This window comes from Salmo salar, chromosome ssa04, assembly GCF_905237065.1.
Source record: "Salmo salar chromosome ssa04, Ssal_v3.1, whole genome shotgun sequence".
Lineage (NCBI taxonomy): Eukaryota > Metazoa > Chordata > Actinopteri > Salmoniformes > Salmonidae > Salmo > Salmo salar.
This window is the reverse complement of record NC_059445.1, coordinates 51,129,568-51,146,586: the sequence shown is the minus strand read 5'-3', so window position 1 is coordinate 51,146,586 and position 17,019 is coordinate 51,129,568. Positions and strand designations below refer to the sequence as shown.

The window sequence follows — 17,019 nt, the reverse complement described above, 5'->3', positions numbered from 1 at the left end:
TCACTTCAACATATCATAAACCACACATATGATAAGCACTCCTGAATCATACTTGGTGGTAACAGTGACATAGTCCATAGACTTCCCCCACCACAGACACTGATATTATACTCTCAAAAAAGAACTGAACATTGCTTTTTTTACTTTGCTCCTCCTTGTTGTTGGACTGGATCAAGACTGGATGGGCCCCAGCATGTCTACCATGTCTTCCTGCTTGGGGACTTGGTAGGGAAAGTCAGCACACCCAGTTTGTCCTGATGTTACGTCCATAGTGTAGCTGCTATTCTCCATACTGATGCCAATACTGGAACCTTGACAGATGTGACTTGCATGTACATAGCAACAGCTCAGTATGAGCAGGAGAGAGTACTTATTGTCCAAATCTGCTGTAACTAACCTCATCCTTTTTAACATAGTTATTTTCTGAGACTCGTTGCAAACCATAAATGTTGTCAAAGTATTTTTTGTCTGAATTGCTGTGAAAATAAGCCATTATAGCCAGATAAGATCAAATAACCTCACATTCTCTACACTCCTCTTTTATGTAAATATTCGATATTATGCATTAAGCAGACAACAGTGGTGAATACAATATATTTAAGGAAGTTAAATTACGAACCCAGATCATTTTTCAAAAATAAAATAAACACAGAAATCTAGCAGTTATGTAGAATGCATAATGTCTTACAAACATAACGCCCTACTTGAGGACTAATTAGAAACTGTTTGGCTTTTTTATTTCTCAGTCAAATCTACCTGTAGATCTCATTGATCTCATTGCAGGTAGAAGTTGAAAAAGTAGCTATATAACACTAATCATGCAGCCACAGAGCTACATAGAATCAATATATTGGCACCTATATTGGTATCTACCGCTCTCTTGTAGCTCTCAACGTTACATGTGATTGATTTTATTTGCACAGTATAGGCCTACGTTAGCCTATTCTGAGCAGGATGCATATGCAGTGAAGGGCTGTATTTTGTGAGGCATTGGCTGCCCTCAGTTAGAATAAAATCAGGCTGCTGGTTTTTGTTTGCCTGTTAGTCAAGAAAGGGTTCCTGTTAGATCCACCTTGCTAAAAAAGCTACATGTGCCCATAACAATTGCACCTCTTCTTTTATGTATGTATAGAGCTATATTACAGTAGCTACTCATTCTGCTCGATCCAATCTTTTCAACTTTTTTATACAGTGTGTGCCGATTACTCAAAGCGATACAGGTAGGGTCCGGCACTGTAGGGGTTAGTCCTGGTGTATGAAAGGTAACAGTTAGTTTTGCCTGCTCTCTGTGTTGTCTTGGCCAGGACCCTGCTCTATCGCTTTGTAAAGTATGAAGTAGTTTAAAGCTTGAATAACATAAAATAACATAATATAATGTTATTTATGTTATTTCCCACGTGAAGAACTCCTGTAAACCTTGCCGTATTGAAACTCAGTGAACAAGGCATCTTAGACAAGCTGAAAAACAAATGGTGGTACGATAAGGGTGAATGTGGAACCAAGGACTCTGGAAGTAAGGTCAGTCGCTGCAGGTCTTTTTATACTGATTGCAAATTGCATTTTGACCTAATTGTTCATATGCAAATGCGTAAATACCATACATTTTCAAAAACATATTTTTTCTTCAATTTTTTTATTTTTGTTTTCCTTTTCATAGAATGCAAGTGAAAACAGTCTAAACAATATCCATCCCATAGTTTGCCTTACACATACTTCATTATCCACAATACTGTCGACATTATTAGTGTTTACATTACTATTATAATAATAATAATGATTATTCCTAAGATCTCATCACATAGTTTAGACATACAGTATGTATTGATAGTTGAAAAGGTGTAGCATGCCTTGGAAAAATGTAAGATTACATATGTATTCATTCTTACCATAGACAAATGACAACCATTGAATTGTAACCATTTATGCTACAGTTTTGTTAACCAAACTTTTGGTTGAAATATTGTTTATTAGTGTCCTTACTTATTTGCGTGCTAATTGAGTATATTGAATCTATTAACATTATGCAGTTTGACTTCAAGCTTCCTTACTCTGAGAAACTCCAAACTAACTTTCAAACTCCAGATGGTCATACAGTGATCAGATGGAATCTGAAGGTCATGTTTGAACTGTGGAATGTCACAATAAGGAGATTTTGTTTGCACACTTCATGAAGTTAAAGGATCTAATATAAACCAGTTATTTAACCCTCTGAGATAGTCAGAGGAAAGGACACAGGCCCTGTAGCCAACGTCAGGGCTCCCCTATGATAGTCTACAAAACACACTTTAAAGGACACACTCATAGGGTTAAAATGCAAATGGTAAAACTCTTATAAATGAATTTCAATATCTAAGATTGGATGTTAGTAGCAGAAAAATGGTTCAATTCACAATTCCTATAGCTTGCCACTTTGATTGAAATTGTGAGATACAGTCAGATAATGGTACATTTGAAAAACTACAGTATCATAGTGAAGTCAGGGCCTATCAACAGTTTTTCGACCTGTACGACATTGACCACCTTCCTTTAGGGTGGCCTCGTAAATGAGCTACAGAGTAGGGTAGAAAAAACCTTTTTCTCGACATTCACCAATCCAGCTATGTTATTAACTACCTGCAGAGTTGAACCACCTCTCCTGCTATTGTTGAGGGTTGACTGACCTACCAGACAGTCCCAAGTTGCTCCCAGCTTTCCACTGTTGTAGGGAAGTCATTCAGCAGGTCAGCCTCTGCCGTTTACCTCAGTACTACCCCACAGTAGGCATGTCTCCATGGGATTCACTGCCTACACAGTTGATAAAACCATACAGAGTTGTTAGGGTAATCCATTAGATCACTAGGCTGTGTTTACACAGGCAGCCCCATTCTTATATTTTTTTGACCAATCACATCAGAGATTTTCACGTCAGCTCTTTTTCAGCGCTGATCTGATTGTTCGAAACGCCAATTAGTGAAACGATCAGAATTGGGCTACCTGTGTAAACACAGACTAATAGTGGGGGTGTCGTTTACATTAGAGCTGGATTTGAGTCAGAAGCCTCTTTGGGAGATTTTGCCTGTCTTGTTAGATCAGGTCACAACCAAAATGTCTGTAAAAAATTCTTAACATTGTTCTTTACCTTCCCCAGGACAAGACAAGCGCTCTAAGCCTGAGCAATGTGGCGGGAGTCTTCTATATTCTGGTTGGAGGGCTAGGGCTGGCTATGACCGTGGCTTTGATAGAGTTCTGTTATAAGTCACGGGCAGAAACCAAAAGACTGAAACTGGCTAAGAATGCCCAAAACTTTAAACCAGCTCCTCCGGCAAACACCCAGAATTTTGCCACGTACCGAGAAGGATATAATGTGTATGGAACAGAGAGTGTTAAAATCTAGGGGGTATGTGTCTCCAACATTTTGTCCCAGTTGGGCAGTGTCTCTGAATGTGTCACCCTGTAAATGTATGCCATTTCAATACAATGTTATAAGCTGATAATGTTTTCAACATGGGCAATGCATGTATTGTATAGTAGTTCTATAATATTTTTGTGTCGAGTATAAGCTACAAATACAAATATTGAATGCTGTTGAAATCTAGCCTTCAAGGGCCCCAAATACCCAAATGTTTGTAGGTTCCCCTATTACTGAAAAATATAACCTTTTATGGTGTCACAAAAAAAAACTGTTGAAATCCCATTCCGGTTTTACAGATCTGAAGTCTGTCCCTTCCGCTGGTGTCTCTGCAGGAAGGTACAGTCACTCTGGAGGAATACAACCCGCAATGGCTGGCACCCTGGAGGCGACAGACATGGTCATCAGCTTGGACCCAAACCCACAGTCAACAAATGCCCATCTTGGGATGCCAAACCTGGCACGATAATCAACGACAGTGACACAATAGGACTTGTTTATTGAAATATGGGACCTGCCTCTCTTAGTGCCTTACGGAGCATTCAGCGCCTCAGCAATGCAGCTCCATTTTGGTTCACTTGAAAATACAGAATCAAAAAATAATATAGGGGAGGAAAGAAAGAAAACATTGATACTGTTGTAATCTATATACGTGGGAAAGTTTTTGTTGAATTATTTTGAAGAAAAAAATGCCATTACTTGCCATTAAGAAACTTATCCCAGAGAACATTTTAAGTCATTTCAATCCTTTACAGGCATATTTTAGTGGTAAAACATTGACAAAAATGTTTTGTTTTATTTAACGTACTAGTCATCTGCCTATTTTACTATACAATTATGTTCAATGTCATATAATAATCTAAGATAAACTTCAATCAATAGGATAGGATCAATAGAAAATGACAATATTGTACCCTCATTCTGTATTTTAAAGATTTGCATCATTTGAAACCATTGGTTATTCAAAATGTCTTAGGTGCTGTCAATTTTCTCAGAGCCTGATGGACAAACTGACATCTTGTCATGGCAGCAGCATAACATGACTGGTTAAAACAAATGCGATATTTAACTTGGGCCACACTTGTCACTACTGCCAAAAATGTTAAATTGAAAACAGATTTTATGAAGATGTGATCAGTTTTAAAACACATATGGTGTCTTATTGTTATTGGGTTTTTTGATTGAACAGAGTACAGTTGTAGAGAACACTGGGATATTTACAGTATAGTACTACCAAGCATAATAGGTGTTTGGTTATAAACAGTACACCCCTTTTTACAACATGTAAAAGGTTTAAGTATTCCTCCTAATCAAAATCTGCTACATTTCTTACACATTAAAATGGAAAAAGGTTTATAAATGTAAGTCTTATTGCAATGCAATCCAATGATATCTTTAAAGAGGGAGCTCTCTATTATATTAACATGTTGGGTAAATAATAGCACACTGTATCTGGTTGTAATTTACATTACTTTCTTTGTACCCGTTTGTTTTCTGTTGAGATTGGGTTATGTAGTGAATGATGAGCAATGAGAGTGGAGAGAGACCAGAAGAATACAACGAGTATTTCTGTTTTAATGTTTCTGCAAAAACTGTGATCCACTACACTTTGAAGACATACCAAGACAAAAGTGATGATGAATAGGATAATTCTTTATGACCCACGGAGGAACATAAATGTTAAGTAACGTATATTTGTTTAGTTGATTTTATTAATGAAGGCTTCTCATTATTTTTACCCAAGTAAAATGCATGTGGAATTGGTGATCGCTTTACCAAACTGCAACCTAAAGCAGACCCTAGGAAGTTAGCGAACAATCTCAACTTTAGAACTCATTTGATCCTTTTGGTTTTCTTTTATTTGTAACTGCACCTCAGCAATGAGAAAATTGCCAAGCTGCATAATGATAACAAGAACTGCATGTGTGGACATACTGAACCTTGTTAGTGAGGTCCTGTACAAAGAATTTTATTACATTTTGTAAATAAAGACGGATTTAAAATGGGTTATTTTTGAATATTCTTAAGATATTGAAAGATATTCTTTGTCATACAGGAACAATATATTTCATCATCCTCATATCTCCAGCAATCATACTGCACCACATATCGCACAGGAAGAAACCAGGAAATGTTAACATTTATCCAGCCAACTTGCCATCCTCCAAGCATCATCTTGAAATGGGAAGAGAATAATAACGCAATATGGACAATCCATATGGATTGCCCTGAAGTACAGTCAAATGGTATATGTGAGCAATTATTTCACGACAATGCACTATATTGCAAAGGATATTTCCAGTGAGAAAGGGGTATTTCCAGTATAGCGGAATAGCAGCAGAGTGCCTTGCCAGCCAGGTATAAAATAGCAGGATTGCCAGACTGGACAGAAGTTGGTCTGGGGCTTTTGTGTGATAAATAATGTAAAGCCAAATAACTCATGTATGATTTACAACCAAGCTAAAACACTGAGGGAAAGAGGAACAAGAGAATGCTTTCCACTGTAAAGTATCAACAAGACTGGAAGCCTTGTCTGAACACTAGACTAATACATTTGTAATGTATTTAAGAGCTTTCTGTACATATCAGAAAATAAACTGTAGCAGCATTCCCTATAAGGCTGTATAGCCCTGCTGAACACTGGAGATTTCTCTTTGTGCAAGGTTTAGAGCTTTCTCTGTGGACAATCTCAGTGTGGGAACTTGACACTTTCTAACTTAGAGGAAGTCTAGAGTTGTGTCAATGTAGAAGGCAATACTTTTGAGTAAATAGTTGATTTCAGAACTGTAGCATATCAGCAGCTGACCTACTTACTGAACATTGTTACGTCAGCTTAACTGTAAGAAGTGATGTGGAATGGCACATAACCCTAGTAAAAAAAAAAAACACCAGACACGAATGGCTCACTAGGAAAACTATCATTTATTAGTTAAAAAAAAAGCATACACTTGTCGAGTACAGCAGATAAAAACTCCAAAAAGTTGTTTCTGAAACATTTGTATTTGGAGTACAAAGCTTTGACATTTTTACAATTATATTTGCTTCAAGGAGTAACTGTAATTTTACAAATGATTTAAAAACCTGATAACACACAATCGCATAATGGACATAGCAAGGGGACATCAAAAAATAAACATAACAGATATGACATGACTTACATGTTACCTTCTTTATTATTGTACACATAATATACAAACTGGTCATTTGTATCATTTCACTCAATCTTTGCCTAAAGACTTGCTTGGATAAAAAGGATAAATAAATAGACATGTAACCCTAAATGAGGCGAAAGCAAATATGGAGTGTGTCTATTAATGCCAATAAAACAAGCCGTAGGGGAGGAACCTGACAACATAAAACAGGTGCATTTTTTCATCAAGCGTTTGTGATTATCGAATGTATGACCTGATGATTTCAAGAGAGCGTTTAATACAGTTACCAGTTTTCTTTCTGAGTAGAACATCATTTTGTGATTTGAATAGCACATTGTGCCAATATTCAAAAGTAAAAAAAAACATACCTGGTTACTGAAACACACTGAAATGAAAAAAAGAAAAATAGATCTGCAAGTTCCAAACACTACAACTAACATGACTTGCGGGCAGTTACAACAGAAACAACACAGGCAGAAATGAGAGTAACATTTGAGATGCGGCCTCCTCTCAGAATGAACAAGGCAGAGAAAATAGAGCACTAGTTAACAACGTGGTACAGGATGAGGGAGGGTGAGTGTCTGGGTTAAAAGCACGGCTTCTCCAGGTCTGCTGCAGCCCACAGCCCCAAGGGGAGGGAAAGGAAGGGGAGGAAGAAATAAGATACGTTTTAGACCAAATCACACAAACATTTCAAAGTCAAAGGTAATAATGTTAAATTGGGATGATGTAAATTAATTTCTCAATTATACTGAACAAAAATATAAACGCAACATGTAAAGTGTTGGTCCCATGTTTCATGAGCTGAAATAAAATATCCCAGAAATGTTCCACACACACAAAAAGCTTATTTCTCTCAAATTTTTGTGCACAAATTAGTTTACATCCCTGTTAATGAGTATTTTCCTTTGCCAAGATAATCCACCGAACTGACAGGTGTGGCATATCAAGAAGCTGATTGAACAGCATGATCATTACACAGGTGCACCTTTTGCTGGGGACAATAAAAGGCCACTCTAAAATGTGCAGTTGTGTCACACAACACAATGCCAGAGATAACTCAAGTTTGAGGGAGTGTGCAATTGGCCTGCTGGCTGCAGGAATGTCCACTAGAGCTGTTGCCAGAGAATTGAATGTTAATTTCCCTACCATAACGTTGTTTTAGAGAATTTGGCAGTATGTCCAGCCGGCCTCACAACCGCAGACCACGTGTAACCACGCCAGCCCAGAACCTCCACATCAGGCTTCTTCATCTGCGGGATCGTCTGAGACCAGCCACCAGGACAGCTGATGAAACTGTGGGTTTGCACAACCAAAGAATTTCTGCACAAACTGTCAGAAACCATCTCAGCGTGCTCGTCGTCCTCACCAGGGTCTTGACCTGACTGCAGTTTGGTGTCGTAACCGACTTCAGTGGACAAATGCTCAACTTCAATGACCACTGGCACACTGGAGAAGTGAGCTCTTCATGGATGAATCCCGGTTTCAACTATAGCTGGCAGACGGCGTCGTGTGGGCAAGCGGATTGAATACAGAGAGATACCGTGACGAGCTCCCGAGGCCCATTGTTGTGCCATTCATCTGCTGCCATCACCTCATGTTTCAGCATGATAATGCACGGCCCCATGTCGCAAGGATCTATACACAATTCCTGGAAGATGAAAATGTCCCAGTTCTTCTATGACCTGCATACTCAAAAGACAAGTCACCCATTCAACATGTTTGGGATGCTCTGGATCGATGTGTATGACAGCGTGTCCCTGACAATATCCAGCAATTTCGCACAGCCATTGAAGTGTGGGAAAACATTCCACAAGCCACAATCAACAGCCTGATCAACTCTATGCAAAGGAGATGTGTCCCACTGCACGAGGCAAATGGTGGTCACACCAGATACTGACTGGTTTTCTGATCTACGCCCCTACTTTTTTTTTAAAGGTATCTTTGACCAACAGATGCATATCTGTATTCCCAGTCATGTGAAATCCATAGATTAGGGCCTAATGAATTCATTTCAATTGACTGATTCCCTTATATGAACTGTAACTCAGTAAAATCTTTAAATTGTTGCATGTTGTGTTTATATTTTTGTTCAGTGTAGTATTCCATTACTACTTACCTTCGCTGACTGACCTAGAACACATTATCTGTGCTTGTCAGAGGACTTATGAGTACCACCATTAAGGAAAACCCTTTCCTTCATTTCACTTGTTAGATACCTACTACAAAGATCAACAGAAAATCTAGCACAAGGTAGTTTGGTAATAAACATGCCCCTGTCAGATAATAGCCATTTCTTTAAAAGACACAATATTTTGTGCTGGTCGTTGCCTTGAATAAATGAAATTAAAATATATACAGTACTCAAGGTAATAAAATGATAATTACACCAAATACTAGGGCTCCAGAAGTTAATTCCATAATTTCAGTTCTAAAGCGTTACTCAAAACATTTAAGGATATTGTTTTTTCTCTTCCTTTCCGCCGCTGCTGTCCCTCTTCTCCTTCTTGTCAGGTTTGTCTTTGTCATGCCTAGACTCCTTTAACAGCAGACAGGAAACACACATGTCAATCAAAACACCACTACTGCCACCAGTGGCAGAGTACACCGGGGCACCAATGTGTTGGCTACAAACTATGTATGTACAGTACATATGGCCAATAGTTCCTACATGCACATATGTGATCTTGGTGCTGGTTGAATTATTCATCTGCAGCAGCAGCCCAGTTTCTTTACTTATTTAAAAGGGCCAGAGAAGCTGTACAAAAACACATGTCATGGCTGGGCCAAAACCATCACAGCTTAACCACTTTGACTAAGCAGCAACAAAAACAAAAAACTATGAGAGACTATGGCCCCTCCCCGGGGGCACTGTGTTGTGCTCTGCTCAGGTCCAGGTCAAGGGCAGTACTACGTACCTTCTTGCCCCCGGAAGAGTTTCTCTCAGGTTTAGCAGACTCTCCCTTTTCCTTGCTGGAGGACTTGGACCTCTTGGTCTTCTCTTTGTCAGCCGAGACCGGGGAGTCTGAGGAGGGACTGGCGCTCTTGCTGTGTTTGTTGGAGGAATCTGGGAGAGAAGAGGAAGAACCCAGCATGAATATTGATCGTATCCATATTTAAGTTTTAATCAGTATGGTTGTTACGTACAGGGAGATAACTTACTGGTTCCATTTTCATCTTTTCTGCGTTTGGATTCTAGGCTCATCTCACGGTCAGTGGTCACATGGTCCTAAAAAAAGATGGAAAATAATTTAAATGCCCACACCAGCAGGGATGTGGCGGTCAAGCAAATAACTGTCGGTCTCACGGTGATTGACCGTTAATTAACAAACACATTTAGCAACTCCTGGCTTCCACACACAGTCTACAAGCCACTGATGCAGACCTTTGGAACATCTACATTTAAAAAAGTCTAATAAATCCATGTAATTTATCCACCTTCACAATAAAGCCATTATTTATTTTAGACAGGTCTAAAGAAACAAGATAAGAAGAAAATGTAGTCTATTTCAGAAGAAAAGAATAGCATACACTGAGTTGTCCTTATGTTAGGTCCTGATCTGGCTACGCCATATTGCTGTGGGCTACACTAGTTCATTTAGCAGACAAGATTTGCTTAGAATTCCGTGACATTATTTTATAGTATGAAGAATACAACTGAACAAAGCTGAATAAAATAGAAAGGATATTTTCTCTAAACGATTTGAGGGAGTGCGCACATGCGACTATCCTGTGTTGAGAAGTTAACAAAGAAATAGGTATTCCCACATGCTTAATTTAGTTATTAATATAACTGAAATTGTCTACAAACGTTGGGCTATATGTTATGATTTTTAATACATTCTAAGGCTGAATGATGCGACTCTGATGATGTTTTTTGAGAAGCACTTGATAATGCCTCGAATTTCCCGGCGGCATCCCCTTTGTGCGGCCATAATGCACCCCCCCAAAAAAATCCATGCCTTTTCGAGGCCTTCTCCCTGAGTGCTGCCTGCTCCGAAGCACCTCTCATCTCACTCACATGGCTCTCCATCAGGTGATCAGGTCTCTCTCACAGGCTACAAGTGAAGACGGACACATCGGGGACGTAACTGCGCGCGTCCTTATCCAATACCGAGGTGCAAATTGAAGATATTAGAAGAACTGTCAACATTTTCATCAGCCAACAAGGTGAGTCGGCCTAACGAACAGCAAAAGCACTAATCTATGTCAATCTACAATCCCCCAAAGCACATAAGGTTTTTTTCTTGCCCCTTTTTTTCTCTCCCTTTCGTGGTATCCAAATTGGTAGTTAGTCTTGTCCCATCGCGGCAAGTCCCCTACAGACTCGGGACAGGTGAAGGTCGAGAGCCATGCGTCCTCCGAAACACAACCCTGCCAAGCCGCAATGCTTCTTGACACACTGCTCGCTTAACCCAGCAGCCAGCCGCACCAATGTGTCAGAGTAAACACCTTCAGCTGGCGACTAAAGTCAGCTCGCAGGCACCCGGCCCGCCACAAGGAGTCGCTAGGTCGCGATTGGACAAGGAAACCCTGGCCGGCCAAAACCTCCCCTTATTCTGACGACGCTGGGCCAATTGTGCGCCGCCTCATGGGTCAGGCTGGCCGGCCTGGGATCGAACCTGGGCCTATAGTGACGCCTCAAGCGCTGCGATGCAGTGCCTTAGACCGCTGCGCCACTCAGGAGGCCAACCTATTATATTCTGTGCGAGAAATAAATATTCCAAACGGTCTGGGACAGTTGTGGGATGCGATAGATCCCAAATGAATACAACCACTAGCATCAATGAGGCTGTGAGGCTGACGCAACAGATCAGAACCTTTAGCTTAAAATGTTGATAAGCTATTAGGCTATTTCTTCACATGATAAGTGCAGCAATGCGCACATGGCAGAAGGCTATTAGCGCGAATGTTACAATTAGCGTAAAATACCATTATCTAAAGTGACCGCAAATGCAATTATGCATGTAATGCTTTTATTATAAAGGTGCATTTTATGGTGAAAATGATCTTCCACAAACTTGAAACGCACAATGTATGTTAGAATCACCTTTGGCAGCGATTACAGCTGGGGGTCTTTCTGGCTAAGTCTCTAAGAGCTTTGTATGCCTGGATTGTACAATATTTCCCTATTATTCTTTTTTTTTTTTTTTTATGAGTCAAGCTCCATTTACCATTTTTGGACAGCCATAGTCAAGTCTTGCCATAGATTTTCAAGCTAATTTAAGGCAAAGCTGTAACTAGGCCACAGGAACATTCAATGTCATCTTAGTAAGCAATTCCAGTGTATATTTGGCCTTGTGTTTTAGGTTATTGGCCTGCTGAAAGGTGAATTTGTCTCCCAATGTCTGTTGGAAAGCAGACTGAACTAGGTTTCCTCTGTGCTTAGCTCCATTCCGTTTCTTTTAAGCCTAAAAAACTCCTTAGTCCTTGCCGATAACAAGCATACCCATAACATGATGCAGCCACCACCATTCTTGAAAATATGAAGAGTGGTAACTCAGTGATGTGTTGGATTTCCCCCAAACATAATGCTTTGTATTCAGGACAAAAAGTTAATTTATTTTCAGTATTACTTTGTGCCTTATTGCAAACAGGATGCATGTTTTGGAATATTTTTTATTCTGTACATGTTTCCTTCTTTTCACTTTGAAATGTATGTTAGTATTGTGGAGTAACTAACCAAAATGTTGGCCTCATGGTGAAATCCCTGAGTGGTTTCCTTCCTCTCCAGAAACTGAGTTAGGAAGGGTGTCTACCTTTGTAGTGACTGGCTGTATTGATACACCATCCAAAATGTAAAGTTTATAACTACACCATACTCAAAGGGATATTCAATGTCTGCTTTTTAAAAATCCATCTACCAATAAGTGCCCTTCTTTGCAAACCATAGGAAAACCTCCCTGGTCTTTTGTGGTTGAATCTGTGTTTGAAATTTACTGCGCGGCAGAAAATGATGTGTGTGGGATACAGAGATAAGGTAGTCATTTAAATAATGTTAAACACTATTATTGCACACAGTTGAGTCCATGCAACTTAATATGGGACTTGTTAAGCAAATGTTTACTCCTTAACTTAGCTTGCCATAACAAAGGGGTTGAATACTTACTGACTCAAGACATTTGAACTTTTCATTTTTTATTAATTTGTAAACATGTCTAAAAACATAATTCCTCTTTGACATGGGGTATTGTGTAGACCAGTGACAAAATCTCTATTTAATCAATTTTAAATTCAGGCTTTCAAGGGGTGTGAATACTTTCTGAAGGCACTGTACATGTCATGTGAGGTGCGAATGATCATGAGCCAAGTCATTGAGCCTATCATTTCACTTCCCCTGTGAGAACCATGAGCATGGACTGACTTCTTCTGAGGTGGAACCTAAACTCTCTAGGACAGGAAATTAAGTCAAAATCGCAGCGACAACTTCCTCTGGGAGGACTTTAACCTCTTTGGGCTAGGGGGCACTATTTTCACGTCTGGATGAAAAGCGTGCCCAAAGTAAACTGCCTGTTACTCAGGCCCAGAAAATAGGATATGCATATAATTGGTAGATTTGGATAGAAAACACTAAAGTTTCTAAAACTGTTAAAATAATGTCTGAGTATAACAGAACTTACTTGGCAGGCAAGGACAAACCATCCAGGAACCAAAAAAAAACCGAGGTCACTGTTTTCAATTCGTTTTCCATGGGAAACTATATTTATGAGGCACCTGGTTGCAGTTCCTATGGCTTCCACTAGATGTCAACAGTCTTTAGAAATTGGTTGATGTTATTCTTTTGAGAAATGAAGAAGTACGACTGTTCATTGTGAGTGTCAAGCCAAGTGGACTCTATTGTTTGTTTGCGCGCGACCTGGAGCTCGCTCCACGTTGTTTTTATCCGCTATTGAACACAGTATATTCCGTCTTAAATTTTATCGATTATTTACGTTTTAGGAAACCTAAGGTTGGATTAGGAAAGTTGTTTGAAATGTTTGGACCAAGTTTACAGGTAACTTATTAGATAATTTGTAGTCATGTTGGGCGAGTTGGAACGGGTGTATTTCTGAATCAAACGCGCAAAATAAATGGACATTTTGGGGATATAAAGAAGGAATTTATCAAACAGAAGGACCATTTGTGATGTTTCTGGGACATCATTGAGTGCCAACAGAAGAAGATCTTCAAAGGTAAGGCATGAATTATATCGTTATTTCTGACTTTTGTGTCGCACCTCCCTCGTTGAAATATGTTTGTCATGCATTTGTATGATGAGGCCCTGTCCTCAGATAATCGCATGGTTTGCTTTCGCCGTAAAGCCTTTTTGAAATCTGGCACGGCGGCTGGATTAACAAGAAGTTACGCTTTATTTTGATGTATTGCATTTGTGGTTTTATGAAAGTTCAATATTTCTAATAATTTAATTTGAATTTCGCGCTCTGCAATTTCACCGGATGTTGTCGAGATGTTCCGCTAGCGGAACGTGTAGCCGTAACAGGTTTTAAGGACGGTCAACCATAAGAATCACACCAGTCTTGACAATCTATGCAAAACTATAACATATAAGTTAGAAGTAGTTGGCTTTTAAGTTCTATATCAAATCAAGATGAGAGCAAGCACCAGATCAGATAAGAACACTCCTTTCCACATTGAAGTCCACCTTTAAAATCTCTCCCTTGCTCTCTCAAATACTCACTCTCTTCCTGTCCTTTCGGTCTTTGTCTTCGGTCTTCTTCTCTTTGGAACGGCCCCGGGTATTCTCTGACTCTTTCTTGTCCGTCTCCCTCTCTCTGCTCTTGGACCGCGCGACCGAATTGTAGGTGATGTGGTGCTGTAAGGAATGAGCATACAAATCAAACAAACACAGACCAAAATATATTCTATATATATTTTTTTATATATACATTGTATGGCATTGTGCACTTACTGGAGGATACCTTGAAATGTGTGTGCTGAAATCTGCCTGTCCTCCTCAGTGTGTATGTGCTTATTACCAAGCCAATAACCTTAAAATATAAGTCCATATGCCGAGGCAGACCCTGTACATACTATGTGTTGCTGATCATATAAATGAACCGCTAAGTGGCTGACAGTTCCTGGAGGAAAATCACTAGGAAACACATAGAAAAAGTTATAGTTAATATAAGGAAAACAGTCAATTTAAATAAATTAGGCCCTAATCTATTGTTTTCACATGACTGGGAATACAGATATGCATCTGTTGGTCACAGATATCTTTAAAAAAAGGTAGGGGCGTAGATCATAAAACCAGTCAGTATCTGGTGTGACCACCATTTGCCTCATGTAGTGCGACATCTCCTTTGCATAGAGTTGATCAGGCTGTTGACTGTGGCCTGTGGAATGTTGTCCCACTCCTCTTCAATGGCTGTGTGAAGTTGCTGGATATTGGTGGAAACTGGAACATGCTGTCGTACACGTTGCCCCAGAGCATCCCAAACATGTTCAATGTGTGACATGTCTGGTGAGTATGCAGGCCATGAAAGAACTGGGACATTTTCAACTTCCAGGAATTGAGTACAGATCCTTGCGACATGGGGCCGTGCATTATCATGCTGAAACATGAGGTGATGGCAGCAGATGAATGTTACAACAATGGGCCTCAGGATCTCGTCATGGTATCTCTGTGCATTCAAATCACCATCGATAAAATGCTAATTGTGTTCGTTGTCCATAGCTTATGCCTACCCATACCATAACCCCATTGCCACCATGGGGCACTCTGATCACAACGTTGACATCAACAAACCGCTCACCCACACGACGCCATACACGCTGTCTGCCATCTGCCCAGTACAGTTGAAACTGGGATTCATCTGTGAAGAGCACACTTCTCCAGTGTGCCAGTGACCATCAAAGGTGAGTATTTGCCCACTGAAGTCGGTTATGAAGCCGCACTGTAGTCAGTTCAAGACCCTGGTGAGGACGACAAGCACTCAGATGAGCTTCCCTCAGACGGTTTCTGACAGTTTGTGCAGAAATTCTTCGGTATTGCAAACCCACAGTTTCATCAGCTGTCTGAGTAGCTGGTCTCAGATAATCCCGCAGGTGAAGAAGCTGGATGTGGAGGTCCTGGGCTGTCGTGGTTACACGTGGTCTGTGGTGGTGAGGCTGGTTGGATTTACTGCCAAATTCTGTTAAAATTATGTTGGAGGCGGCTTATGGTTGAGAAATTAACATTTAATTATCTGGCAAAAGCTCTGGTGGACATTCCTGCAGTCAGCATGCCAAATTTCACACTCCCTCAAATCTTCAGATATCTGTGTAATCGTGTTGACAAAACTGCACATTTTACAGTGGCATTTTATTGTCCCCAGCAAAGGGGAAAGGGGGATACCTAGTCAGTTGTACAACTGAATGCCTTCAACTGAAATGTGTCTTCCGCATTTAACCCAACCCCTCTGAATCAGAGAGGTGCGGGGGGTACCTTAATCAACATCCACGTCTTCGGTGGCCGGGGAACAATGGGTTAACTGCCTTGCTCAGGAGCAGAGCGACAGATTTTTACCACGTCAGCTCGGAGATTCGATCCAGCAACCTTTCGGTTACACAAGATGCACCTGTGTAATAATCATGCTGTTTAATCAGCTTCTTGATATACCACACCTGTCAGGTGGATAGATTATCTTGGCAAAGGAGAAAGGCTCACGAACAGGGATGTAAACAAATTTGAGAACACAAAATGGAGAAGTTTTTGTGCGTATGGAACATTTCTGGGGCCTTTTATTTCAGCTCATTAAACATGAGACTAACACTTTACACATTGCGTTTATGTTTTTGTTCAGTGTAGTACAATGGAACATCAGGAACATTTTAACAAGATTGTAGTGTCAAAGCTAAACTCTATCCCTAACTCGGTGGTCAGAGGAGAAGTAAGGTCTATCATCATCATCATCATCAGTATTCAGACCCCAAACAGCTCCCTCCTCAACAACCAGGTCAGCAGTGACTGTAGCTCATCATCCCAATAACTTCACAGTGAACCATGTAGAACGGGGATGTGAGTCTGGACCGTGGGCGGTAGATCAAAATAGCAGACTAGCACTGTCCACTGACAGCAGAGCACTGCTATCTGTGCTGCTGTCTAACTCAATACAAATTTAACAAGACAACCATGTACCTGCTATATGAATGATTCATCTGACCATCTCTAGCTCTGTCTGCAGGGGGAGAGAGGGAGAATCTAGACAGAGGAACAACTGAGCTATGGCTACTGATGTGAGAAGAACCCAATACATATGGACTAAGGCTTATAGGGGTTTTGGTGCTGAAAAGGAATGTCAGGCTTTGGTCTTAAAACAAGCTAAAAAAACCTAGAGTTTAATAAAGACTATTAATGTTTCGCTTTAAACGTCTATCAGAAATCAATATGAAACAGAGGCGGGTGGATGAAGGCGTGTGAGAAAGAGAAATAGAGAGACAGGTCCGTAATGTGGGCTCAATTGAGGATTACTCTCTTTTTCTCAATGTTTTCACAGC

General features: G+C 40.2%; 2 protein-coding genes across 11 annotated transcripts in view; one reads left to right on the top strand and one right to left on the bottom strand.

Annotated features, from left to right (window-relative positions):
* Positions 1-5,394, top strand: part of LOC106603380 (glutamate receptor 3) — a 119,172-nt gene extending 113,778 nt beyond the window's left edge. The window contains exons 14-16 of one of the 6 annotated variants that reach the window (XM_014196980.2): positions 1,404-1,518; positions 3,128-3,376; positions 3,688-5,394. In XM_014196980.2, coding sequence (XP_014052455.1) covers positions 1,404-1,518; positions 3,128-3,373 — 361 coding nt within the window. In that variant the 3' untranslated portion in view covers positions 3,374-3,376; positions 3,688-5,394. Of the gene's footprint in view, positions 1-1,403; positions 3,377-3,687 lie in introns of those variants that run through there. The other 5 variants (XR_006769638.1, XR_006769639.1, XM_014196981.2 and 2 more) reach the window with 5 other exon arrangements.
* Positions 5,395-6,291: 897 nt separating this feature from the next.
* LOC106603379 (THO complex subunit 2) overlaps positions 6,292-17,019 on the bottom strand; it is a 67,933-nt gene continuing 57,205 nt past the window's right edge. For 2 of the 5 annotated variants that reach the window (XM_014196976.2, XM_014196978.2), the window contains 6 exons: positions 14,219-14,353; positions 9,703-9,769; positions 9,459-9,607; positions 9,003-9,079; positions 8,660-8,711; positions 6,292-7,152 (listed from right to left, as the gene is read on the bottom strand). In XM_014196976.2, the coding sequence (XP_014052451.1) occupies positions 8,684-8,711; positions 9,003-9,079; positions 9,459-9,607; positions 9,703-9,769; positions 14,219-14,353 (456 nt within the window). In that variant the 3' untranslated portion in view covers positions 6,292-7,152; positions 8,660-8,683. The remainder of the gene's footprint in view (positions 7,153-8,659; positions 8,712-9,002; positions 9,080-9,458; positions 9,608-9,702; positions 9,770-14,218; positions 14,354-17,019) is intronic. The other 3 variants (XM_014196977.2, XM_045717065.1, XM_045717066.1) reach the window with 3 other exon arrangements.